At 48.7% G+C, this 12573-nt stretch overlaps 1 protein-coding gene across 1 annotated transcript; it reads left to right on the plus strand.

Annotated features, from left to right (window-relative positions):
* The first annotated feature begins 836 nt into the window (after positions 1-836).
* Positions 837-12032, plus strand: GPR157 (G protein-coupled receptor 157). Its single transcript, XM_075721690.1, has 4 exons — positions 837-1213; positions 7728-7941; positions 11091-11285; positions 11811-12032. The coding sequence occupies exons 1-4, from the start codon at positions 837-839 to the stop codon at positions 12030-12032; spliced, it is 1008 nt and encodes a 335-aa protein (XP_075577805.1).
* The last annotated feature ends 541 nt before the right edge of the window (positions 12033-12573 follow it).

The following is a 12573-nucleotide window of genomic DNA, read 5'->3' on the forward strand; positions in this document are numbered from 1 at the left end:
TTGCTGGCCTGGTAACCGCTGATCCCGGGTATCTGAACCCCTACGGATCCAGCTGTTCCTCTCCCTGGGAGTGTTCTGTGAAGTACCGAGGTATCTATGTCTGTCTCTATATGTATGTCGGGGTCTGTGTGTGTGTATATATATATCGGGGTGTGTGTATATATATCTTGGGGTCTGTGCATGTATATATCTTGGGGTGTGTATATATCTCTCCATATCTCTCTATCTAGAGCTCTGTCTTGGAAGAGGGTGGGAGAGTTGCGTGCGCTCCTTGGGGAAGAACGGTACCAAGCCTGGCTTTTAGGAGACGATGGTAAAAAAAAAAAAGCGCTTATTTCTGAATCGGTTCCTTCTGTCACATTGCACCAGGCAATCACGGCGGGGTGGTTTTGGTTTTTTTGTTTCCTCGGTTCAAAAGAAGGTTGTTCCTGGCCGGCGGGGGACGCAGCAGGTTTGCTCCAAAGCCCTGCTGGGAGCGGCTCCCGGTGCCAGCCGGCTGCAGGGATTTCCCCGGGGCAGCGGCCCGGGGCGGTGCCGGCGTTGGGCCGGGGCCGGTGCTCACATGACGGGCGGGGGCGGGCCGGGCTCCCCGGGCTCCCGAGCCGGCTCCCCGGGCTGCCCCGCCGCTCCCCGGGCTCCCGAGCCGGCTCCCCGGGCTGCCCCGCCGCTCCCCGGGCTCCCGAGCCGGCTCCGGCTCCCGCGGCTCCCCCGGTCCCGCTGTGCCCCGCAGCGCAGCGGGGGCTTTGCCGCCCCTCCCGGCTTTCTCTCCCTCCTGCTGCCGCTGCTTTGCAGCCCGGCTCTTCCTGGGACCGGTGTCCTTGCCCCCTGCCTCCGGCATGCCCACGCCATTGCCCCCCACGGAGCTGTACGCCTCGGAGCGGGTCGTCGTGCTGGTCTCCTGCGTGCTTTCCTTCCTGGGTTCCAGCCTCCTGGTTGGCACCCATGCCCTGTGGCCGGAGCTGCGGACCCGTCCCCGCCAGCTCCTGCTCTACCTGTCGCTGGCGGACCTCCTCTCGGCCCTTTCGTACTTCTACGGGGTGCTACAGGACTTCGACAGGACCTCGTGGGACTGCGTGCTGCAGGGTGCCCTGTCCACCTTCTCCAACACCAGCTCCTTCTTCTGGACCATGGCCATTGCCCTGTACCTCTATATCACCATTGTGAGGGGCTCGCCCACAGGCACGGGCTTGCTCTGCTGCTTCCATGTCGTGAGGTGGGTGCCGTCCACTGTTCCTGTCGGGGCACGAGGTGTGGACCCCGCAGGCACCCACGCTGCGGCCAGGAGCCACCGCCGCTGCGTGCGGCGTGCTCCGCTCTGTGCCGAAGCGCTGGGAGGGCTGCTCGAGTCACCTGCTCTGCTCTTAAGGATAGTGTACCCTTCTCAAGTTCCTTTTAAACAGGGGGTTTGCTGTCTCTTACCTAACAGCCCTGCTTATTTCCCCCCTCGCCTCCCAAGTGAAGAAACAGAGACATGGAAAAGTTAAAAATTATTTGCTTAAGGTCACGCAGAAAAATCTGTAAGAGAGGTAATGACTCTGAAAATCCTGGCTTCTGCTTTCCCTCCGCAATCCGCTCGGACGTCCTAGAAATAATATCATGGAACTTGAGTTTGCAATACCTGTCTGCTGCTGCCAAAACTCCTGCGTTTGGGATCTGTTTCCACGGGTCCCTGACTTCCCAGCATCAGCCTGGTCTGTAGATCCTTCCCCTTTCCCTAGGCAGGTTGCTGTAATTCTGTGCTCCGAGGAGAACGTAGCCTCCAAGTGAGGCGACTGCTAGGAAAGCACTCGGAAGGTTGTTATGGCATGTTTGGTTGAAAGCGAGACAAACCAGACCACAGTGTCGCTTAATGTCTCGGTTTCTGCTCTTTAGCAAGCTGATTTTCCACATCATGTTTAGTAAAAGCTTTCATTATGCAATTTAAGCTTGTGGAATCATGTGCTACCTCCACGCTGAGCAAAACAGTGATCCTTTAGTCCTCTGCCAAGCTTTTGCAATAAACTGTAAGGGGAATGATCTGTTGGGGGGGAGAAGAAAAAGCTATCAGGGCAAGTACTGAATTTTCTTTGGTTTCTTGGTCAAATATTTGTCACCTTTTTCTTTTCAAACAGCATCATGTGGGAGATGAATGAATTAGAGTTGAGTCCAGGTAAAGGTGGGCCAGAGAAAGGTTATTAAGGCTAAGTGTAAATCAGGGAGGAACTTCAATTCCTGCCCTCCCTAATTACTGCTTGGCAGCAAGGTCTGCACGTGAGGAAGCCTGAGGCGACTGCACGTGCATCTGGGCGCACCGGGCTTTCTTGGTGGAGCTGAAACAAGATGCAGGGAGATGGTGGAGGCTGTTAGGTTGTTTCATTCCAAGTGAACAGAGTTTCACTGCAAGAATTACGGAGAGGACAGGTTGCCAGTGAGGAGCTGCATGTTGCTTAAGGAACGGAAAAAAGGAGCCTGACTTCTTTGTGGGCATGCTGGCTACATCAGAGTCGATGCAAATCTGCCCTATTTGTAATTTTCCTGTCTGCTAATGACTCGTATGGCCTTTGTCTGTGCTTTAACTTCTCTACCTGGTTTAATGCTGCTTGGCCTCATCGGCTACAAAGCGCGGAAAGAAACAGGCAGAGTCGCTGAAATCATGTTGGCTGTAATCTGTGCACTCTTCTAAAACTAAAAATCCTGAAAGATTGCTCTAACCTTGTGACAGAGGAAGAGAGTGTTGAAACTGAACTTCCTCTGGGTGACTTTGCGAGGTTTATTTTCAGGTCTTCGCAGTACAAATGCTGCCTTCTGTTCCTGGTATCGATCAGCTCCGCTTGCTCGGTTTAAAGGGCAGCATAGGTAGCTTTCACTGAAGACCTGTCGCCAGGTTCTGCTTCGTAAATGACCCCCGTTCTGTGCAGAGCCAGCGTTTAAAGCTTCTGACTGCTTTATGATCTGTATGAAAAGCCAGAGAAAACAAGTAAGGACCTGTTCTCTGCCCATCCCCTTATGACACATCTTCCTTCTTTCCTTCCCTGCGCTATTATCATTACCCGAGAACTCAATCATAAAACCAAATTCTGGACATGATGCTTGGAGGTGGCTTCCCCCTCACGCTTTTCAGTGCTTCCAAATCTTGCTGGCTGGCTGTGGTGCTGTTAGCCGAAAATCTTCTAGTACCACGCAGACAGGAACTGCTGCAGCTGATACGAAAAGAGTTAGGCCGTGCATTAATTGCAGAAGATAGGTGAGGGAGACCTGTCTAGGGCAAAAGGAAAGGTGGCAAAGGGCAGATGATGTTTTAAGGATTTAAAGATGAGTTGCCAGTATTTTCGTCTAGGCAAGAACCTGGGCTTTTTCTTTTCTCGCTCCTTGCTTCATAGGTTGCTAGTGCAGTCATGCAGCGACCATTGTGTGAAGTCATCCTGCGACACGCTTCTGGAAGGGGTTCAAGGCAGGAGGGAGTTGTCACACGTTTCCTATTCTTCAGAAGCAGTTACTCATAAGGGGCAAGTGTTTGTCAAGATGAATACTCTTTTAATGTGGAGTATAACCAGAGACTGTTCTCTGGCTGAGTGGAGCTGACTAAATATATGTTGGAAGTCAGTACCTGAAATTTTCTTTTTAGGGAAATTAGGATGTCACACTGGATGAAACCTGTCAAACAGGTTTGTTCCTTATTGATTCATGTGGTAACACACCCCAGCTATTCTGCTGCCAGCCTAGAGAGCTACAGGCTCTGTTTTGGTTTTAAACTTGTGTTGAGCTCAGATGAGTTTTGAAAACAAGCTTGCAGTTAGCTTTGAAAATATTTATGTAGTTGTAAGGTGTAAGTTCTGGCATCCAGAGCGTAAATTTCCAGGCTGCCTCACTTGTTTGGATTTCTAAATATCAAGTATCATTTAGTTGGGTAATGTCATCTTTGCTGTGAGAGTAGTTGAGCCAAACTCAGGGTGAGGAATGGACCAGAACCCACCTTGGGCTTGTTTCTTGCTTTGCTTTTGATAGCAATTGCTGTCAACCTCTGAAGCATTTGCATTTCATAATCAGGCTATGCAGATGGCTGTAAGCATATATATGCTTTTTTATATATATATAAAAGAAAGAATGTGTGTGCTTATATATACAATATACGTGTGTGTGCTTACATACGTGTTTATAACCATGCATATATATGTAGATAAGCATGCATGTCCATGGACTACTTGAGGATCCTTTCATGTGCTGCTGTACGGTACGTCCGAGTCCTCGATGGACTGCCTCGTGCGTGATTGTGACGGTGCTAAATTTCAGAACTGGACTTAAGTCCCTAAATGTTGCCTGTAAGGTGCAGGGATCTCTTGAGATTTGCTGTGGCTTTATCATGTAGTTTATAAAAGCTTGTAGGTCAAGCCAACTGAAGTGTGAGCTCCCTGAGTGCTGGTGCCTCAGCTTTTAAATTCTTGCACGCTTCTCTGGGAGGAGTCTCCGCTTGGCACCAGGAAGCTGGTACTTTGGTACTGCAAACTCAGTTTAATGTTTGAGGGTTAAAAAAAAAAAAAAGGACAAAAAATAAATTGGAGCAGATTTGGTCTGGAGTTCTGCTTACAGTGTATGCCTGGTATACCCAGAAGACTGATTTTTTTTCTCTTGCAGAGTAAAAATTCCTGTCCCCAGAAGGAATCGCCTGCAGGCTTGCTGGTAGGATGGCTCCTTGCCTAACCTGTGCAGGCAGGTGACTGCAAGTTTTCCCTGCTTGTAAGAGCCTCTGGAAAAAAAAAAAAAAAAGCAGCTGTGCAGCGTAAATCAAAATGTGGTATTAAGCAATCTGACCCAGGCATACCGAGGACAGGAAAACCGACACAACTTGAGCTGTACGCTGCTATAGTTTGAGGGTCCTTGTCCTACCCTGTATAAATGCAGCATTGGTGGTAATGTGGGAAGTTATGCTGGGTTGGATGTATTTTTATCAATAGCTTGCTGGGGGAAATAAGTACCGTATCTGCCTTAGAGATGGGACTGCCAGCCTTCTTACAGAGATGCAAGGAGGAGCCTTCTTTCCCTTCTCTCCCCCATTGATCACGTTTAGATCCAAGCGTGCTTTTGAGAGGCCCAGCCTGCATAATTGCACTGGCTTTGGGGCTCAGAGTAAAATTTCTGCCTCTCTCTGTTATCTTGGATCCTTTTTATTCCAGTCTTTACATATGCCTCGGTGTATAACGCTGTGATTCTTCTGTTCTTCCATTGTTCTAGATGGGTATAAAGCATTGGTACTTTTCAGTCCTTGGGAATCTGTCATTTAGGAGTTCTTAAGAATAATGAAATCGCTAGTCTCAGTTCTCCTTTCCAGTTTTCTAAAACGGAGCTGAAGTTCACCGAAATGTCTGCTTACTTTCTAGATTCTTTCTAACTTCACTTTGAGTTTGTGATCCTTTGACCTCGCTGTGAGCTGTAATAGCCATCCGATCCCAATACACTGTTGCGGTGAAAATGAACTGCCTGATGTGTGGCGGTTTTCTTCCACATTCTTCCTTTTACTAATTAGATATTTGAAGTTTTTTTTAAGTCCCTTGCCTAGTGGTCTGTTGTTTCTTACTGTGGCCTCTCTCCCTGTGTCTGTACGTACTTACGCCATTCTCTTTTACATCCATGCCTAGCGATTTGACCTGGTTTTATCTTCTATCATTCTCTTTCAGTTTCAGGTCACTGTGGAGATCATTAGTTAGGCAAATTAGTTTTGTAATGCACTTCATTTTCCTTGGTGCTGGACTCATTTGTGCTTGTGTGCCTTAATATGGTTTCTTTAAGGAAGTGCCAGTTCTCTTGAACTCCTTACCTTAGTGGCCAGCTCCTCCAGGTGTACTGAAATGTGACTGTCTTTGTTTCTGTAATCCTTGTTTTCAGGCAAATCACCATTTTTACCAAAATGAGTCTTCAGTTGTGTAGTGACTTTCATGGTGGTGGCGATGCTTGGAATGTTTGTGGAAAGCCTGCTCTGATCATAGCACGGGGAGGGCTTCCTGCAGCAGAACTGTTCTTCAGTAACAACACTGGCTTGGATTAGCACTGGCTGTTCTGAACATTGAAACAAAATGTTCTAGGCATGCTAAAAGGTTGACTCTGAATTTTTTTACAGCATTATATTTACATGTGTTTTGTAAGTGAACCCAGACATTATTTAAGAGTAGGAAATTGGGTATTTTTGAGATCTTCTAGCATGGGATTATCCCTGATTTTTCAGTTGGGCTGTGGAATTTCAGATAATCTGGTCTAGGCAACTGCGTTTGCCTAAATAGCCTGATGCATGTGAAACAGATTTTAGGAGGAAGATCCTTTTCATGCTCTCTGCAGCTGCTGCAGGCTGTCTGTGAAAGACGAGTGTGAACCAAGAAGGTAATGAGAGCAATACAGTAATGGCTTTGTTTTCTCTGCATCTGGAGAGACCAGGAGGGTTATGCTGGAAGCTCAGTCTGAGCACTCACTGAAGCTTTTGTCATTTATTGAAGAAGTGTCCCTTGTGCCTCTTAAGGCTCCACAGAACCTTTCTCTGAGGATGACTGTGGGAAGGGCGGGTGATGCATTCAGTTGGATGCAGGGCAGTATTTCAGTTGTGGAGTAATTTGTGAGTTGTACATCACATGCTAGGTGGGCCTGTAAGGTCCTGGGTATTAACAGCACCCCGGAAGGGGCTGAGTATTTTTACATTTGGACTCCTGGAATTTTTCAGTTCTTGCTCATGGTTTTTTGTGGGCAGCCCAAGCTGTGTGACTTAATTCGTGTGTGTCACCACAGTTATTTTTCTTCTAAATGCTTCCCTGTATTTGCCTCTGCTGTCAAGAGAGAAGCCAAAGTCAAAACACATCTCCAAATTATGTGAATATGACTCCTCTTTGCTTTCTTAGCTTTTTGTTACTGCCAGTGCTTTTCTGTGGGAAGAAACTTGCCCTTTGTCTTTCAGAAATGATCCTTTTGCTCCCAAAATATTGACTGCACCTCCATTTAAAAACCAACAAAAAACCCACTGATGGAATAAAATTGTGGATTCTTTGTGTGCTGGTCCTTTGTGCCAAGTGTCACTTAGGAACCAGAATGTGGGATGTGGTTGCTTGTGTTCTGAAAGCTGTGGATCAGCCAGCTTGCTCTTGGGTGGCTGGGTCCTACAGGATGGTCACATCGTACAACACCCTGGCCTTGTCAAATCCTCGACCTCTCCTGTATCCAGGAGAGGATGGGAGTAGATGGGATGTCTCCTGTTCACCTCGCTGGACCCTGACCGCTTGCTGTGCGGGGCCAGGTGCCAGTTCAGAGTGTGGCACATCATTATGCATCTGTCCTCCAGGTCTGGGGATCCCCAAAGTTCCTTGAGGGGCTCCTTGTTATTCTGAGGAAATAATACATTCAGGTTTTTAGCCATCTTCTGCTTTCTAAGGCTATCTGTATTTACATACATTTTTGGCAGTTTTCAGGGTATATTTTACAGCCATCCAGACTAAAAGCTGCCTTTTCCAATGTAAGCCATGATCCTCATATAGAAACACGTCCTTACCAGCTACAGCAATGAGGATTTGCAGTCCACATTCATATGCTGTCATATACCTGTTTGTCAGTCACTTCCTTTAGACCTGATGCAGGAGTGTTGATGTTCTGGAATAGGGATTGGCCTCCTGTCTGGTGAAGAATCCCTTGGTCTGTCACCCATTTTCCCTGGGGTGTGGAAGGACTAAACTGAGCATGTTCTTGGCTTAACCTTGCTCTTCACGTTCTTTCCTCAGCTGGGGAGTCCCCCTTGGCATTACGGTGGCTGCTGTTGCTCTGAAGAAGATTGGCTATGATGCCTCCAACGTCTCTGTGGGCTGGTGTTGGGTCAACTTGGATGCAGAGGATCGGGTCTTGTGGATGTTATTAACGGGAAAAGTTTGGGAGATACTGGCCTATGTGACTCTGCCGGTGCTCTACATTCTTATCAAGAAGCACATTAATAGAGCGGTGAGTATTTTGCTGCTTTCAGCTTAGGTTACAGACTTGCCATGTGATTATATCCTCCCGCGCTCTGAAGGTTTTGCTGCACGTTTAACAGCTACGCAGGCAGGAATTGCTTCATGTACCGCTGAAACGCACCCGCCACTGGGAGAAGCAGCACACCTGATTGAGCAGCCTGCAGCATCATTGCGCAATGCACAAGAAGAACATAAAAGCCTTTTGAAAACTTAAGGTGTTATGGGATGTACATGAGTGAAAAGTAAATCCTAGAGTAAGAATTGAAACAGGATGTGAAGGACAAAGTTCAGCTTTCATCAGTCTTCTGCAGTTCCACTTGTGCCAAGCCTGAGTTTGGCATCTGGACATATCTAACCTCAGTCATTTTAGGATCTCTAATCATAGTCTGTGTTTATGAATACCTGTTTCGTACTAGCAGCATAAAGCCCCATTTGGGAGTCTGGGCACTATAGCATTAGGCACCATACGCATACACAGTACAGGAAGACACCCTGTCCTAGGAGGGTTTTGGAATTCAGGGGCTGATTTGCTGCTGTTCCTTGTGAACGCACAGAATCCAGGCATCTAGGACAACATTTGCATAATAGAGAAAGCTAGATTGAGAGCAGCAGAAGGAACTATGTCCAGAGATTCCTTTTTTTTTTTCCTCCCTAAGTTTTATTAGGGAAAAAAAGCCCCACATCTGGATTGATGTCCTTCTGGAAAACACTGCCACTGCAAACCTGCTTGCTGTGGTGCAGCTATGGCAGTCGTAGTTAGGGATAGACACAAATCTGTTTAGGGCAGGATCCCGATGAGTTGGAAGAACAACGCAATCCTAAGGGTCCTGGGAAAGGGGAGTTGGGAAGGGTTTGCTAGTGCCTGTCACCATCACCTGACATAAATCAGAGAGGACGCTGTGTTCCAGCAGCTGCCAAAGATAGCAGTGTGACTGCCTGGAAACCTGACCCCGACCTGGCCAGGCTCTTACCCTCTTGCTCTGCCAGGGATTCCTGGACGCCCTGCTCTCCCTTCCCCACTCCCAGCCCTGAGCTGCAGGAACAGCCAGCGCTGAGGGCAGGCGGCTGTCCTCCCTGTCCTCAGCATGGGGGTCTGAGGGCTGAGCAGCAGCACACGGGGCCTTCTGGGCTGGAGCACCTCTCTTCTCATCACTAGGGACTTTGCCAAGCCTGGCAGCCAGCTTACTAAGCCTCTTCGCTGACAGGAGGTCTCCCACTTCCAAGGAAGCGCAACAGGCAACCAGGGCTGGGGTTGGGCTGCATTAGTGGCTGGCGTGGGTTTTGCAGCAGTGGCTCCTGCAGTCTGAGGGGCAGGGGAAATTACGGAAGTAGCTGTTGTGGGGGACACAAGCAGGGTGTGTCCTAGGGGCTTTCCAAATGGAAAAGACTGCATGGGAGTGGGTGGGAAGCCGCACCAAAAGCCCTCAGTGGGGTTTGACCCAGGCCACTGTGCAGTGTTGTCATAGAATCATGGAATGCTTTGGGCTGGAAGGGACCTTTCGAGGCCATCCAGCCCAGCCCCTGCAGTGCCAGGGACAGCTTTAACCAGAGCAGGGTGCTCAGAGCCCCGTCCAGCCTGGCCTGGGATGGTTCCAGGGATGGGGCCTCCACCGCCTCTCTGGGCAACCTGTGCCAGTGCCTCACCATCCTCATTGTAAAAAATTTCTTTCTTATGTCTAGTCTAAATCTATTCTTCTTTAGTTTAAATCCGTTATTCCTTGTCCTGTCACAACAGGCTTTGTTAAAAAGATTCTCCCCATCTTTCCTGTAGCCCCCCCTTTAAGTACTGGAAGTACTGTCCTACAGCTCTGTTCTGGAGGAAGGTGTCGGGACTGGGAGTACTGGAGCGAAGGAGGATAGCATGCATCAAAGTTGTATGTGCTCTGTAGCCCTGATGGTAGGAGGAATAGTTCTCTGCAGGTCAGCTATCCTGAGATTTAATCTCTTCAGCCACACAAGTTCGCTCTCTACAACTCCCTGACAGGAGGGTGTAGTGAGGTGGGGGTTGGGCTCTTCTCCCAAGTAGCTAGCGATAGGACGAGAGGAAATGGTCTCAAGCTGCGCCAGGGGAGGTTTAGGTTGGAAATTAGGAAAAATTTCTTTACGGAAAGGGTGGTCAAGAATTGGAACAGGCTGCCCAGAGAGGTGGTGGAGTCCCCATCCCTGGAAGCATTCAAAAAATGGGTAGATGTGGCACTTGGGGACATGGTTTAGTCTAGTCTACCCTTGATTGGTTTAGTGTGGACTTGGTAGTGTAGGTTAATGGTTGGACTGGATGATCTTAAAGGTCTTTTCCAACCTAAATGATTCTATGATTAACATCCTGGTGTTCAGCACCGTGTATCCCAGCAGCTGCTCTGTGTGCTGTGCTGACCTGCTCTCCCCATCCAGGAATCCGAGTGCATCCAGTAGCTTCCACCATAGGAAGGTCTCATGGGCCTTACACTTCCAACCACCCTGATGCAGGGCACAGATCCCTGATTTTTTTTTTTTTTTTCTACATGTGCTGGCATAGAGAGAGTTTGCTGGCTTGTCCAAATCTGTGGAAGCCCACTGCTGACAGTATGTGGTCAGAAATCGGGCGGCAGGTTCTATGCAAACATACTGAAGGACTGGTTCACATGGGCACAAATTCCTTGTGGAACTTGGTGGCTGTGGTGAAGGCCAAAAGTTTGAATAGCTTGAGAAGGGTGAGCCAGACTTCTCCCTGTATATATATATCTACCAAGAGGCCGTCCCGAGGCCAAACCCTGAGCCATGCATTTACAAAGTGGTAAAGCCAGCACCAATGGGGCCAGGCCACTGCCCCAGCAAAACTATTTTGTGGAGCACCACTTTTTTTTCACGTTGTTATGACCTGGTTTCTTGGCAACAATGTAGCGATGTTTGTTAATATAAAGCTTTAGTGGGACTCTGATAAGGGCTGGATAGCCTTTATTTGCCACTCCTTGGCTTCAGCAGGAATGTTTGTGTAAGCAAGGGCAGAATGCGGCTGAAGGCTGGTGCTCGTAACTGCGTCCCTGGTAACTTCCCGCAAGATGCAAAAATGTAGTTTGCTTTGGAAAAAATCCCTGGAGCTAAATGTCCAATGTGTGTAGCTTTTTGTTTGTGTTTTTTGTCTCCCACCCTCCATGGAAGCATGCAGCGCTCTCAGAGTATCGCCCCATTCTCTCAAGAGCACCTGCATTTCAGCCCCGGACTTCCGTAGCAGATAAGAAGCTGATTCTCATCCCTGTCATCTTTATCATCCTCCGCATCTGGAGCACTGTGCGATTCATTCTGACCCTCTGTAACTCCCCTGCAGTGCAAAATTCAGTCCTGGTTGTCCTGCACGTAAGTATTTGCCAGGAAATGCATGAGAAGAGGATCGAGGAGGGAGATAAGGCTTTGTTGCTCTTAATATCACTTTCTTGTGGCGTGATGCAGCGCCTACTGGTAAAAATAACATGCGTGTTGCCAGAGCATCTGCTCCCTACTGGCAAGCGCTGCCTGGGATGCCCAGCAGTAGCTATTTCAGCAGCATCTAGTGGCTGCAGAGAATAACTGCAATAGGAGCGTCGGGCATCGCCGGCTGCTGGGGGGAAAAGCAGGCTCAGCCCAGAGATGCTGGGTGCCTGGCCTTCAGCAGGGCTCAGCCTGCTCCTGCCCTAGACCAGGCTGTGGACACGGCAACCCACAACAACCGTCTGGTCTGCTTTCGGGTGCAAGGCTGATTTTTCTGAATCTATCTTTCTCGTTTAGGTGGAAGTTGTTGACCGTCAGTTGGGCAGTACTGGAGCTGGTCTGAGATGTTTGCTCTTCTCTGGGGGGGGGGCCCTGTAGGAATGGCAGTGGTTAATTCCTTTCTTGTCCTTGCAGGGAATTGGTAACACGTTCCAAGGAGGTGCCAACTGCATTATGTTCGTCCTCTGTACGCGGGTGGTCCGGACTCGGCTGTTGTCCTCCATTTGCTGTGGTCACTATGATGAGTTGGATTGGCCTTTGCAAAGATCAAACAGCTCCTGGCATTGCCCAGAAGCCCACAAGAACAAGGATGTGCCAGGCCCCGAGCGGACAAAACCCCTGCTTTCCAGCACCTGAGCCTGCCTACATCTCAGTGATGATTTCTTCTTTCTTGGTAAAGATCTAGTGTGAGTCTTTCCTCCTGCCCTGCCTGTGCGCAGCTTCACGCTGTGAGGGGTGAGGAACCGCTATCAGTAAGCGGTTGACAGAGGTAGGTTTCTGCTGCTGCTGTGGGGGTTCCCTGTCTGACTCTACAGCAGATCCCCATCATGCTCCTTTGGGGTAAAACCATTTATAGAACCGATCCACTCCCCTTCCCTGTGAACTGGAGGAGTGTCTGTTACTCAAGCCTGTAAAATGAGGAAATAGACTGTGGTGCTGTCTGGCCCACAAGGACAGGACACCAGTTAAAACTGAAGAAGAGGAATTAGTGGCTCCTTCTGATGTAAAATACCATGCACACATACATTTCTTCAGTACTGCACAGTTCAGATGTATTTAGTGCCTCAAGTGTTCCTCATAAGACAATGCAATCCCTGCTGCCAATCATCATAAAAAGAAAACGGAGGGTGATTCATCCAAGCTTGTATAGAAAATCTGTAGGAGCAAAAACTTGATA

This window comes from Pelecanus crispus, chromosome 15 (genome assembly GCF_030463565.1).
Source record: "Pelecanus crispus isolate bPelCri1 chromosome 15, bPelCri1.pri, whole genome shotgun sequence".
In the NCBI taxonomy this organism is placed as follows: Eukaryota; Metazoa; Chordata; class Aves; order Pelecaniformes; family Pelecanidae; genus Pelecanus; species Pelecanus crispus.

Coding starts and splice junctions, on each gene's coding strand:
- GPR157 (XM_075721690.1), top strand. CDS start 837: ATGCCCACGCCATTGCCCCCCACGGAGCTGTACGCCTCGGAGCGGGTC. Junction 1,214..7,727: donor TGCTGCTTCCATGTCGTGAG/GTGGGTGCCGTC, acceptor TTCTTTCCTCAG/CTGGGGAGTCCCCCTTGGCA. Junction 11,286..11,810: donor CAGTCCTGGTTGTCCTGCAC/GTAAGTATTTGC, acceptor TTGTCCTTGCAG/GGAATTGGTAACACGTTCCA.